The sequence below is a fragment of the Ananas comosus genome, linkage group 10 (assembly GCF_001540865.1).
Source record: "Ananas comosus cultivar F153 linkage group 10, ASM154086v1, whole genome shotgun sequence".
Classification (NCBI taxonomy): domain Eukaryota; kingdom Viridiplantae; phylum Streptophyta; class Magnoliopsida; order Poales; family Bromeliaceae; genus Ananas; species Ananas comosus.
In genome coordinates this window covers 1,986,730-2,002,020 of record NC_033630.1, presented here as the reverse complement: position 1 = coordinate 2,002,020, position 15,291 = coordinate 1,986,730, and the positions used below count along the sequence as shown (strand labels likewise).

Genomic DNA, 15,291 nt, shown 5'->3' with positions numbered 1-15,291 from the left:
GCAGATTCAATTATTGGTGAGTCCGGTACACGAGCGACGTGGCAGACTAGGTGCAGGCAATAGGACAATGAGCTGCGGCCATCCGAAATGAACGAGGGGGAGCGAGAGACGGGCACCCACAGAAACGACGTGCGACGCCCCGCATAAACCGGCCCTCCCACAACACCCCCACCATTCGGCCCTCCTCCATAACCCATTTCCCAACCCCCCCCAACCTTTTCCTGATCTCTCCACCCTACTACTCTCTCTTCCCCCACACNCCCCCCCCCCCTCTCCCTCCTCACGAAGGGAAAGGGTCCCCACCACCAACATTAAACAAATAATAATTAAGTACGTAGTAGAGAAGTATAAACCCTGATCCGCTTCATTCCCATGGCCTTGATCCGCCCCGTTTTCCTCCTCCTCCTCCCCCTCCTCCTCCTCTCCCTCGCCTTCGCCGCCGTCTCAACCACCCTCGATGCCGCCGATGCCGCTGCGTCCCGCGACACTGACTGGGAACTCGCGAGCATCGGCCCCGATGAGGACTTCGAGGAGGAGACCGCCCTGCGGACATGCGGGAGCGGCACGGCCGCGGGGGAATGCAGCAGTGCTGCGATCGGCGAGGACGACGACGGCGACGACGCGACCGTCGAAGCTACGGATGCGGAGGAGGGGGCGAACGTGAGCCGCCGCGGGCTTGCCGGCGCCTACCCGGCCGGCCGCACGAGGTTCATCAGCTACGGGGCGCTGACGAAGAACCGCGTGCCGTGCAGCCAACGCGGGCACTCCTACTACAACTGCCGCCCACGGAGGCGCGCCAACCCCTACCACCGCGGCTGCAGCGTCATCACCCACTGCGCCCGGAACCTCCACTAGAGAGAGAGAGAGAGAGAGAGAGAGAGAGAGAGAGAGAGAGAGAGAGAGAGATATGTAGAGCGAGAGAAAAGAACCAAGGAAGAAAAACGATTTGGGCACTATATGTATACGTATGTGAGTGTTTGAGTGTGTTCAACGTTGCATGTTACTGTTGAGTTGTTCCTTCACATGAATTTCCTCGAATATTACATTTTAATGCCATATTATTATTATTATTATTATTTGTTTACATGCATGTGTGTGCAATAAAAGGACCCTAGTCGGGTCGGGGTCGGGGTCCGGGTCTATTAGTTCTACGTAATTCTCTCATACTCATTGATTTAAATTAATTTGCATATATATTAATTTAAAGAGAACAACTTAAAAAGACGTATCCAGTTTTTTCTAATTTAAATCACGCATAGTGTCATGCATGAAAGCTTATTCTCACATTGCGATTAATCCTGAGATTAGAAGAGCTTCATATTGCACCACCTGAGATTGTCGTTTGGTTCTAAAATTTTTAGTGATATGGTTCCTTTGGGAAAGTTAAACAGAATAAAAAAGTAGAGTAAACCCAAAACTTCTGCTAACTTTTGCTGAGATGGAAGGCAGAAAATTTTGAGGTTTAGTGGCAAAAACTCTCATTTAGAGCTCCTGGAGCAAACACAGGAATAGGAGATTACACCTTAAAAACGCTTCAATTTTCAAAGTTAAACGAGTTAATATCTTGGCCCATAAAACAACGGGCCGGACCGGGCCGGACTAGTCCAACTAACCCAGTGGGCGGTGGTTACTTCATGTTTTTTTTTTACGAACTTCTATGCGTAACAATAAGACTGCATTGAACGAAGCGGATAACATACTACCTTTCTCTTAAAAAAAAAGAAAAATATAATGGGACTGCAATGGATAGAATGTATGGAAAGTTTTTGAACTATCTCGACAATATTTTAAAAGAATTTGAAAAGAATTTTGTAAATAATCAGTTTGGCACCTTCTTCCCGTGGAACATCCTTGTTTTATTTTACCGTGATCATCATTTTCACGTAATATGTACTTTTCGACAAGATATGTATGCGGATACTTTCATTTCACCTATGAATTTTGACATAAAAAATTGGTTTAGTGGCTAATATTGTTGAGGTAGATGGTATCAAAATTTACAATTTAGCAACCCCATTTTGCACAAGTTCTCTTCTCACCAACAGGGATATTTGATGGCTTCAAATTAAAGTTAAGTCAGAAAAATTACATATATATTTTTTGCTTTTTTGTAAGATGAAAATATTATTTTATATATTATTATTCTTATCCGGACTATATGTTACACAGCAGAGTACTTTCTCCGGGAGTACATGCTCTTCAAATCATATGTCATACCCAAAGAGGGAAACAATAATTAAATACTAAACAAGTTTCTTAAGCACAGTTTAAGACTCACGATTATAAATATATGTAATAATATGACAACAAAGATCGGGTTAATTAGCATGGGCAACATATGATCTATATTATAATAACAACATACGCTTTTCATGTATGTGTCAAGATTTGAAAAGGGGATTAAGTTTAATTATGTAATTAAATAAGTAATCACATGTACTAAGCATACTATTAATGATTAAATATGCTGTTCCTAGGAGGAATGTGGTAGCTATTTTATATTGTATTGTCATTATCATGGATTGAGAAACTAGCTTTACTATTCTACTGTATACATTAGTACTGCATCGATCCATGTTGTCTCTTTCTATTTATTATGGTAATGTAGCATATGATAGCATTGTTGAGGCTCAAGTTTATGTATTAACAATTTATTCAAATTTTAATTGTACACTAAACCTTGTTAGCCAGTGCATGATAGGCGATTGATGGAGAAATTCATGTGCCACAATATTTAACCATTCCTACGATTTTGAACCCCATTCTTTTTGCCAGAAAAATAAGCAAATTGAAGGGGAATTTTGCATAATTAAATAAATTACTTATTTTTTGCTTTTTTTTTTTTCTTTTGACTTTGGATAAGGTTTTTCTAGTTTAAAAATTTTAGATCATTTTCAAATACTAATTAATGACATGAGTGCCGGCCCTTGCATTCTATATTTCTTAGGAATTAGGACAATTTGACTTCTTTTAATTATAATAAAGAGTAGGTTAAAATTGCAAACATGAAAAAGATAGAGGAAAAAAAAATGCTATATATGAAGTTGCAAAATTTTTTAAAAAAACTTAAAAGTGGTTATTCTTTTGTTATCAATGGTGTACTACATTCTTTTTTTTTTCCTTGGAGGCATTAGAGAATGTCATAATCTTTTGGAGACAATGTTATACAATCGACTACTGTAGTGTGATTTTGAGCACCTACCAACAAACATTACAAATGTGCTTTGGATTTTGCAACTCTATGTGGGCATTTAAATTCATAATATAAAAATTCAAATTAGAAAGAGTATCTTGTACACAAATCACGAACTTAATAAAGAAAAATCTTGCATACAAATCCATCGTCCATCACATACAGTGTTCGACACTTAAAGCACCGATGGGTGACATATTTGACAATATATTTTCGATAAAATTTTGTTAGAAGCCAAAAATGAATTAAGCAACATTTAATCTCAGATAATTTGCCACCATGATTAGAATTAGAAATCTTAATTGAACCTTATCTATTATCAAACAAATTAACTTGGACTCCACTGTTGTATAAAAGAATGTTAAATAAAATAAAGAGATTTTTGTCAAAAGTTTCAAGTGATACCCAGCAAAGAATTTATTAATTAAACAAAATGCTTAATTAATTACACAAGTTTGGTGAGTTCTAATAAAATAATTTGTGGACTCGAAAACTTTGCCCAGTAAGGAAACGAACAAGGAATATCTTAAGTTGGTTAGGTGATCGGTGTTACAAAATTAAATAGTTCCAATCATTCAAAAGCAATGCATGCTCTAGTCGTTTTATTACTTTAATTATTATAATATACACATTAATACAACTTGTCTATGCATCCTCAACAGATATGCTTGGTAAAGTTTATTTGTTTATAGTGGTCTAAGTTCTTCTTTTGTTATTTTTGTTAATTATAGTAATGTTAATCTATGTGGTGGAAAGGATTGCCACACATTTCAAATGATTATTATTGGGTATGACCTTTGAAGAATGACTAATAAATTAATAAATATTAACAAACAAGTTAATGTCTTATATTAGAAAGTGTATTATATTAGAAACCAAGATGCAGTGTACAGTAGTCCTAATACATGAGGCTAAAATGTAGGAGCTAAATAAAAAAACTTTACTATGGCCAGGAATAGTTGTGGTGTGCACTCCTGTGCCACAAATTATTTTATTTTATTTTATTTTTTGCAGGAGATCAAGTAAAAGAATTATGGGCCTTTTTAAGTCTAATTAGAGCTTCTGAAAAAAAAAAAATTAATCAAATTTATGCAAATAAATGTTAACCATTTTTTTTCTTTAAAAAAATTAGAGTTACAACGGTGACTCCTTGATCTAGAACTCTTTTGATAAAGTACTTTGAATTAGTTTTCATTGAAATTTCACAAGTAATTAATGATATCCTGTATTTAGAAGTAGNCTGAAAAAAAAAAAATTAATCAAATTTATGCAAATAAATGTTAACCATTTTTTTTCTTTAAAAAAATTAGAGTTACAACGGTGACTCCTTGATCTAGAACTCTTTTGATAAAGTACTTTGAATTAGTTTTCATTGAAATTTCACAAGTAATTAATGATATCCTGTATTTAGAAGTAGTAGTTATGGATGAAGATTGAAGAGGAACTTTAAAAATAAGGGGCAATTTCAAATGTGCCATTCAAGAGTTATAAAATATCGTAAATATTCTTTCAAAATTATCAATATTATTTTTGCCCCTATAAATTAATAAATTATATTAAAAATGTCCTTCATCTCATCGATTAAGAGTTCTTAACTAATTTATCCCTATTTATACCTAATTTTAAATAAATGTGTAATATCACGTACGTAGGGCTAATAAATTTATCTTTCATCGAAAGTAACTTGGTTTTAGTTCATGATCCAATTTATGAATGCATCTTTTGCGTACTTTAGTTTTTTTATTAATACTATATGGGTCTGATGTTAATCGTAATTAACAATTAACTAAAATTAAAAATAAATTATACTTTTTTGTGAATCTATTTTCTTTTTTGAATAAATTAATATATTGTATAGTATAGTTTGTTGTAATTCATTAGTTTTAATTTGATATACATTCAATTGTATTTCTAATATTTTCACACAAAATAATGTTTAAGTTAATTAAAAAGTATAGATAAATGATAATGGGAAAAATATAAATTTATTTAGTTTCTAATAAATTATTATCAATTTAAATATTTATGATAGTTTTTTTAAAACTTAAGAATAATCTTAAGTATAATAATATGGCGTGCCTTTCATATTAGTTGACACTTACACAATCACATATGACATCAAAATCGAAAAAATCAACACTTTATATGGGACACTTAAATCGCTTGTTGAAACAGAAATATTATTGGTGAGAAAATTTAAAATCATACCATTCTCATCTTAAAAGTGCACGAAAATTTGCTCGAGGGAGGACTTTTTACTCGCAATCTCTTAACATTAAAAAAAAAATTTTAAGTTACATTGAAAATAAGATAATAAGACAACGCCACTATCTTATTAATAATACATAAATATTACTTTTATAGATCGACTTGGCTTTACTGTTTGGTAGGTCATGTCGGTATCAGACCTAAAAGTGTGTGCAAAATACTATTTATGTTTTATTAATAGAATAGTAGTTTAATCCAGAATAATATTATATATATCAATAGAGCAGATCTAATACTATATATATATATATATATATATATATATATATATATATATATATATATANGGGGAAGTTGAGGACGGCGGCGGCGCCCTTGACGCAGAGCGCGGCGGCGTCGTGGGCGCGCGCCGCCATCTCCGGCGTGGGGAAGGTGCCGAGCCAGATGCGCGACTTCTTCCGCGGCTCCCTTATCTCCGACACCCACTTCCCCCACGCCCGCATGCGCACCCCCCGGTACCTCCCGTGCCGCCTCTTCTTCTCCTCCTCCCCCCCTGCTGCTTTTGGTTTTCTACTTTGAAGCGTTCCTTCCGAGGAGGAGGAGGAGGACGACGACGACGACGACGACGAAGGGGACGAAGGGGACGAGGGCGAAGAGCGCGACGACGATGTCGTCGAACTGCTGCTGCCGCTGCTCTCGCGAGCCTCAGCGCATCTCGGCGGCGGGTCGCTCATTGGCATATCAAATAATGCCACCTAATTTAAAAGGTTGTGCTGAGATATTGTTTCAGCTTCTGCGCGAATGCTGTAATTGGGCATGGATCATGATCAATGTGGGATCGACGAAGGGATCGTACGTACAATATGCATGCAGGGGAAGCTTAATTAGGATCGAGAGAGTGTTGATGATCGAGAAGAGAGAGAGAGATTTGGGAAAGAGGAGGAGATTGAGGGGAAGAGAAAAAAGGGGAGAGAGAGAGAGATAGAGTTGAATAGGAGGAGGAGGAGGAGGAGGATATTTGTAGGGTTAGAGCTAGGCGTGTTTGTATGAAACGTGCATCGCCAAAGCGACACTCAACCGACCTGGCTCCCCTCCCTGTCCCCTTTCATATTATTCATGTCTCAAAGACATGCACCTGGTCCCACACCTTCCTTTCCCCACGGTGCAGGGACTAGGGAGCCCCCCTCATCTCTCTCTCTTTGTCCCTCTCTCTCTCTCTCTCTCTCTCTCTCAATGATTTAATTCTTTTTTAAATATTTTGTTTAGAGAAAATATAGCAGGGCATCCAAAACTTTTAGCTAATTATAGAAAATTTTCTGAATATTAAAAAAAAAAATACAAACAATCTGGTCCCCTCACTCAATGATTTAATTCTTTTTTAAATATTTTGTTTAGAGAAAATATATCAGAGCATCCAAAACTTTTAGCTAATTATAAAAAATTTTCTGAATATTAAAGAAAAAATACAAACAATCTAGTTCATCAAATGTACCATCTATTTCTATTCTTGCTTGTTTTTTGCGATGACTATTGATGGTGTGAGTCCTACGTGTGACTGTACTATTGATGGTTCATCAAATTATAGAAAATTTTTAGCCATTAATTAATCATGACGAGTATATATATATATATATATATATATATAGAGAGAGAGAGAGAGAGAGAGAGAGAGAGAGAGAGAGATTATAGCTACTATTAGCTTATGACGAGTATAAGTCTCTTTGTACTTATAAATTTTTAATCATTGGATAAAGATATGTGCGGTTAGGATGATAGTGATCCTCTAAAATTGAGCAGGTGATTGGTTGAATAGAATGATTTAACGGGTGAAAATGATCTAAAGAGTGAATTTTACGGCCGAAAACTTATGAGTACAAAGTAGCTTATACTTATAAAAGTATAGTAGCCGAGGTTTCAATGCAATAGTCTCGTTTTCGATCTTAAGATATTCATATCAACGATCCATATCATTAAATATGATTCATAATATATGAAATTCTTAGAAATAAAATTTTGATTTTTTTCGATATTATTTACTTAGTAAATAAATTATGTCAAAACGAATAGTTGAAATTGAATAATCTTTAAAATTTGAGAATAGAATTTTTTAATTCAACATCAAGAATGTTGATCTTGATCTAGATAGTTTAAAATATTTTCTATCAAAATTTGATAAATTTAGATTCTTCTACACCGTTAAACTACAAACTTGCCATTACTAGCAATTGAAAATTAACAATTTTAAAATAATTTGATCATAAAATAAACTATGTTAAAAAAGTATAAAATTTTATTTCTAAAAACTTCAAATACTCTAGATCAGTTTTAACGGTATAGATTGCTGATTTGAATATTTTAAAATTAAAAATGAGACTATAATATTGAAGTTTCTATATTATATATAGTATAGAAGTCTAGTTTTATATATATTTATATACATCTATGCGCGCGCGCATGTGTGGTACCCTAAACTTTTTTGCTATTCACGTATATTGTTAACTTTATCAGATTCAATGTATAAGCTATTCTAATGAAAAGCCTTTAATATTATTATCACTACTTTAATTGAGAGGTGACATGAGATCCGATCCTTACTGAAACTTAGAATAATTTGGACGGAAGACCCAAAAAAAGGAAAAAAAAAATCTTTTCTTTATCTAATTTTTTTATAATTTTGCACTAATCCTGGACTATTGGAATCCAAATTATTAGTTGTAACTAGTATTCTTCTCAGAAATAACATTATTTATTGCTAGTTTTGTGAAAAAAAAAAGGAGAAAATGTGACATCATTTTGCTTCTTTTTAAATATTCATGTTATCAATTAAATAGAGCAAGAAATTAAAAAAGGTACGTCGATCTGTATGTACACTCAAAAAAAAAAAGAAGTATAAATTATATAAAAAGTGTATAATTTACACCATATATTTGGATGTACAACTAGTACTTTTCAATTAGGAGTGATGGTATTAAGGGTACATATATATTAATTGTAAACTTTGTTTTCCCAATCCTACAATACATAAGGTACATTTTAGCTGTTCTTTGTTGGAAAAAGATAAAAAGACAAATACTCTCAAAAGAAAATTTCAAATTCTATAATTTATGCAATCATCTGATCATCTCTGATCTTCTGATCAGAGGATAAGAGCATGTTTTAGCTGTTCTTTGTTGGAAAAACATAAGAAATAAATATTCTCTCATATTCTACAATTTATGCAATCATCTCTGATCTTCTGATCAGAGGATAGGAGCATGGGCAATAAGATAGGCATTTTTCATTTTTCAAGTTGTAAAAACTGCCTGAATATTTTTTTGCTACAGAAGACAAAAGGAGTAGAAATTAAATCCTTGCAATAATAAACTCACTCAGATGAAGACACCCACACCATGTAACACCCTAATTTCACACCCATATCTTTTTTTTTTTTTTTAATCTTTTCAGAATTAAGATCTCGAACTTCTACGTTCAGCGTTTGAGCCTGCTTGTTCGTTCGGTATGTGGTATTTATTTGTGACTAATCCCACAACCGCGATTCGAACACGGTAGGGACGCACCCGTCCGGCACGGCCCACAGCTGATCCGACGCAAACCCGGGCTCCTCCATGGCGGCGGCCAGGGCGGCGGCGGCCTGGACGTCGCGCGGGGCGAGGGTGGCGGGGCGGGGGAGGGCGGCGGCGAGCTCGGGGAAGTTGAGGGCGGCGGCGGGGCCCTTGACGCAGAGGGCGGCGGCGTCGTGGGCGCGCGCGGCCATCTCCGGGGTGGGGAAGGTGCCGAGCCAAATGCGCGTCTTCTTCCGCGGCTCCCGGATCTCCGACACCCACTTCCCCCACGCCCGCATGCGGACGCCCCGGTACGACGGGTGCCGCGTGCTCCCCGCGCCGCGCCCCCGCTTCGTCGGCGCACCAGGACTCGTCGCCGCACCAGAACTCGGCGGCGACATCGCTTTGCTGCCGGGTTCTGCGGAATCGGCGCCGCCGCTCTGCGTCATCTCCGCATTGGCGGGGGGTGGTCTCTTTGAAATTCGTGCTGGCTAGATTTGGTCGCTCTGGTCTACTTTATATAGTCTTTACAGAGAGGAAGAGGAGGAGAAATGGGCTTTTGTTTTCGGGTGAATTAATAGCCCCGGGTTGTGTGAAGTAAATATATAAATGTTTGTTGGGAAAAGCAATTGCTAAATTTTTTTTTAAAAAAAACTTGTTTCTAGCACATATATAATATATAAAATATATTCCTGAGCTAGCCTGCTATGCTATTGCAGTAGTTTTCGTGTTATCAAATTATTTTTAATAATATGACTTTCAAATCGATGATCGATTCTCTTAAATTTAATTTATATTATTAAAAATATTTAAAACTAAATTTTATATATATATATATATATATATATATATATATATATATATCTCAACTCGATCTTATGATAGCCATCATTTGCTCAGCTAAATGATAGCTAAACAAAAGCTACTATCTCGAAGGTTTAACTGCTAGTCGAGGCAATTTATACTAGATTTGGTAAATTTGATGGATCTTTAGTTTAAAGTGCGTGAAAGATATAATAAGAAAATAGGTAGTTCACTTGTCTTTTTACTTACCGGCTTTTACTTATGAGAAATTTTTTACTACTATCCTCAGAACATTAGTTCTAGTTCTCATATCTAGAACAAAATTTATCAAGTTTTTTAAAAGATTGTTTTTAAGTTAACTAAACCTATAGAAATGCGGCAATTTGCTCTTTTGCGGAGAATAGCTGGTAATTTTAATATTTAAAACTTTGGGAAACTAGTAATCCGTTTACTATAGCTTTTCTAAACTTTAAATTAAAGATTTATGAAGTTCACCATATCTAGTACAAGTTGCCTCGGCTAGCAGTTAAACCTTCAAGATAGTAGCCTTTATTTAGCCATCATTTTGCCGAGCAAATGATGGCTATCATAAGATCGAGTTGATATATATATATATATATATATATATATATATATATATATATATCAGACCGATGATATGATAGCTATCATAGTTCGAGAACTATGATAACTCAAAAGATAGCAATCTAGATAGGAAAATAGTAAAGGTGGGCAATCTAATATGATAATTTGGTTGGTGAATTGGAATCCCCTGGTGATAGTAAGATTGACGTGTAGAAAAGTAGGTTGCTAGCTTTTGAGTTATCATGGTTCCCGAACCATGATAACTATCATATATATATATATATATATATATATATATCAACACGGCCATACGAATACCTTCGTGCCTCCGGAAGCACGAAAGTTCAGTAAAAGCTACAAGCCTGAAAGCTTAGCTGCTAGCCGAGGCAATCTCAACTAGATCTCGTAAACTTCATGGATCTTTTATTTAAAACAATAAAAAGCTATAGTAAACGGATCACTAGCTTCCCGAGTTTTAGTTATTAAAATTACCGGCACCACTCGTCCAACGTTCAAATTGCCACATTTTTATAAGTTTAGTGTACTTTAAAACTATCTTTTAAAAAATATGGTATATTTTGTTCTAGTTATTGAAACTAGATTTTAAAATTACAGTATACTACTATAAAACATTCTAAAAATAAAAGTCGGCAACTAAAACTCGGTGAAGTTAGTGATCCGTTTACTATAGCTTTTTAGCGTTTTAAATAAAAGATCTATGAAGTTTATGAGATCTAGTTCAGATTGCCTCGGCTAGCAGCTAAGCTTTCAGGCTTGTAGCTTTTATTTCACCTTCGTGCCTCGGGAGGCACGAAGGTATTCGTAGGAAACTAGATTTTAAAATTACAGTATACTACTATAAAACATTCTAAAAATAAAAGTCAGCAACTAAAACTCGGTGAAGCTAGTGATCCGTTTACTATAGCTTTTTAGCGTTTTAAATAAAAGCTATAGTATATATATATATATATATATATATATAATCAAAATATACGTTAGTGATATAATAAGTGGTAAACTAAGTACAGGTAGAATGAGCTGTGTTTTATCTAGAACAAACCGGATCACCACGTCGCGCGACCACCCGGCGTAGCTAGACGGAAAGCTCTTTTCAAGAGTAAGTCTCGAAAGTATTACGGGAGAAAGTATGTTGCGAGAAATATTGAGCAACTAAAAAAAAATTCTCTCTTTTGATCGTACGATAAATAAAGCAAATAAAAAATTGTTTAAATTAACTTTACACTTATTGATCTGAAGTTTGAACTTTAAAGCCTATGGTTGGCGGTTTAAGAAACGGTGAACGCGATTCTTGCCAGTCAACGAGAAAGAACAACAATGTGCACCTTTTAGGTGTGTGTTAGTGTTCGTGGTTTGAGGTACGCTGTCGTACCGAATTATGTAGGTATTAATTAACCCTTATATCTCAGGCTGACAATATGATAGCTATCGTGCTTCCGGAGGCACGATAGTTCAATAAATATTATTATGCCAAAGTAATCTGAATTAGATGTGATGATTTTTATAAACTTTGATTTAAAATATTAAAAAGCTATGGTAAATGGATAGTTTGTCTATCAGATTTTTATTTGCTAACTTTTATTTTTAGAGTATTTTTTATTATTATTTTTTAAACTTAAATTCTAGTTTTCATGATTAAAATAGGTGTTATAATTTAAGTGTTTATGTATTGTAGCTAGCAATTTTAACAGTTAAAACTTTATAAAATTAGTAATCAGTTTATTATAGCTTTTTANTAGTACAAAAACTCAGATATTATTAATAGTATTCCAGCTCAACTCTCTTTTTTATATATCTCTCTCTCTATATATATTGCTTATTCAAGAGCTATATGATAATTGGATATTAAAATACTTTATGACAATATATATACTTATTACCTCATAAAATTGAGACCTTCAAATCATTTGCTATAGATATAATTTATCAAATTATGAGTACAATGAAACTTTTCATTGCCTTTCTATAATCATCCAATTAATTATAGGTAGTCATATGTAAGAGAAATTCTTTAGTCTACAAATCAAAGGAATTGCATTCTCTCTACAATTCCTCATCAAGAAATTATACATTTTACTAGCATTTTCTTTGTTGTTAATAAAGAAAATGAGTGATAAGACTTGTAGAGGAATAGTGGATTTTGGATCAGAATATTATCGGATTACAACTTATTTTAGATCGTAGACGTAACAATACGCGTAGCCGTATATAAGTATAAACTGTGATACGTGCAGTACATAATTTTTTATACGATAACTTATTATAATTTTTTAATTTTAATTTATACAAGTCATTTGAGTTCATATCTTATCTTTTTACTCTCTCACGTGCGTGTTAACATTTAATTGATTATTATTGATCAGATAACCATTTGCTTTACGTAAAATAATAATAATTTACATCAAGTGGAAATATATGTAGCATGACATATATATTGACATTAGATAACCCAGGTTATTTATGTGTTCTTATAATAATGTTTTGGTTGATCGCCTCTATTTAATGGAGTAAAAATATAGGAGGCATTACTCATTAGTGTTTTCGTGAGTATTTTTACCCCCTTTTTTTTATTTAATTCATTAATTATTTGTTCCTTGCCCTGTTCATATTTTCCCACTCCTCACATCACCTGTTTCTGGGTCATTTCACCCAATTTCCCACTGAATCTCCAGCTCACAACTTGCACATTAATTTATTTTGGACAACCAACCCTAATATCATATGGGTTGGTCTACAAACTAGAATTTTTTTTTTTATTTTTTATTTTTTACATCTTCATGTAGAGAGGGGACTACACCTGGTCATTTCTCGATTATTGCACTTTCTAGATGTTGAATCAATCAAGCAAGCTTGTTGGTGTTCTCTTGTGATCGACTCCTTGCAGTTTCTTGTTATGATCTCTTCTATTCCTTGTGTAGAATTTTATAGGAAAGTATAGATTGTTAGTCAAAATATTGATCTGGAAGAAAAGAATTTAAAGATATTTTAATATTTTTATTCATCGGCCCGCGTGATGGACAGTAATTAACCACTAACAGATGAAAACTTACGCCAATAGATGGCGGGTACGTATAAGAATTGAACTAAGCATGCGTGACTATTGAGAGTAGGACCGTCAATGAACTGAATGTGAGCGAGCTGGATCCAACTTGTATTCCGCTCGAAACTATTTGATACCGACTCATGCTCGGCTCAAGCTCATGACGAACTTGAAAAGTCCAAGTCATGATTGGAATGGGACTAATGATCAAGCCGAGCTAGCTCATATATAGCTTGTGTTTGTGGTTCAAATTTAAATTTTTTATGGTTGAAACTATACAGATAAAGGAGCCTTCTTTTTAATTTGAGCTTGATAAAAGGGAAAATTTTTTTAATACCCTTCCAAGTAGATCTAATTTTGTAAATACCCTTCAAAATTTTCAAAATTTCATATTTGCCCTCCAAAAGTATGGAAAAGATTAAAAAAATAACCTCACCGGTAGCAATATGTTATATTAGCTTCAAAATATCAATTTTACCCTCCGTTTTAATTTAATCACCACCCTTACAATTTTTTTTTTGAATATATGGAGACCACGTCAAGCACAACCCATTGTGAAATAGCCTCTTAAATTTAACTTTTTAATTAAAGTCTTCTTAAGTTTTATTTTCTTTAAATTGAATAATTTTTTATTATTAAATTAGAGATTTTATCTAATCCATTAATGATTCAAACAAATTTAATAATTTTAGTAATTTTGTAGTATATAAAATTAAATAAGTCTAAGGACAAAATAGTAATGTGGATATAATTCATATATATTACCTGAAAAAAATTAAAAGCTAAGAAGTTTCTGTTCAAAAAAGAAAAATTAATAAAAACTTTAAGGATTTACTAGATGGCTTATAGTTGATAGTTTTAGTATATATATTAAAAAATAAGTGAAAAATGTTTGATTTTTAAATAAAAAGTGAACAAATTAAGGGTAAAATGATAATTTCATATTTTGAAGTAAACTGAAAAAAATACTAAGTTGATGGAAGTTAGCAAAAAATAACGGTGAGGATATTTATGAAAGAAATATTGTATTAAAAGGGGGTATTTGTGAAATTTTAAAAATTCGACTATGATATTACATAACTTTATGAGGGTACAAATGAAATTAACCCTTGATAAAAGCCCAAATTGTACGAATTTATATTTATATATATAATTTTATATATAAATATAATATATATGAAACATATAAGTATAAAGCACACATATTCGCGCTGTATCGAGTCGAACACGAACAAGCCGATCCCAGCTCGTGTTCAGCTTGTTCAGATACCGAATTGAAAAATTCAGTTGGTATTCAGCTTATTTATTAAACGAGCTATTCGATTTCAAGCTCATTTCAAGCCGACATGAGCAACAGAGCAACTAGCGAACTGGATTGCCAGTAACCGAGGGGTTTGAGCTAGCTACCCAACATTAATTTTAATTTTTTTTTACTATCCAACATTTTAATTTGTCTAATTTGAATAAGTCAACAGTACTTTGATTTCAAAATTTAAATTCATTGTTTATTTTTACGGGTTTAAATAACTATATACTTATTAAAGTAAGTAATTAGCTTAAAATTTAAAATTAAAGTATCGTTCACTAACTCAAAATCAAATAAATGAAAAAAATAGATAATAAATTTAAAATGTAGAAGGTTGAGTAACAGTCTTAAAAGAGCCTATCAAAGTTCTCTACGTTTTTACTTACCATCAGTGAAGCTGGTATGTCAGAAAACAGTTTGAGAATTATCTTAACAGCACTTAGGATATTATTTTGCGCAGATCAGAGATGAATGGGGGCCAAGAGGTATTCTAGAGGTCAAAGCTTTGGTCCTTTTGTTACATTGGCACTGGATCAAATATTTGTCTTAATTGAAAGGAACGCACAGTTGTCGTCCTCAATCATTATCTTCAATA

At 33.8% G+C, this 15,291-nt stretch overlaps 3 protein-coding genes across 3 annotated transcripts; 1 reads left to right on the top strand and 2 right to left on the bottom strand.

The window, feature by feature from the left end:
• On the top strand, positions 257 to 1,073 carry LOC109716201 (protein RALF-like 22). The gene has a single exon (XM_020241532.1). The coding sequence runs from the start codon at positions 373 to 375 to the stop codon at positions 853 to 855; it is 483 nt and encodes a 160-aa protein (XP_020097121.1). The 5' UTR covers positions 257 to 372; the 3' UTR covers positions 856 to 1,073.
• Positions 5,749 to 6,322, bottom strand: LOC109716610 (ethylene-responsive transcription factor ERF034-like; the record flags this gene model as incomplete). Its single annotated transcript, XM_020242146.1, has 1 exon — positions 5,749 to 6,322. A coding segment is annotated over exon 1 (393 nt), but the record flags the coding sequence as incomplete, so codon positions are not given.
• LOC109716609 (dehydration-responsive element-binding protein 3-like) lies at positions 8,919 to 9,578 on the bottom strand. Its single transcript, XM_020242145.1, has one exon. The coding sequence runs from the start codon at positions 9,390 to 9,392 to the stop codon at positions 8,919 to 8,921; it is 474 nt and encodes a 157-aa protein (XP_020097734.1). The 5' UTR covers positions 9,393 to 9,578.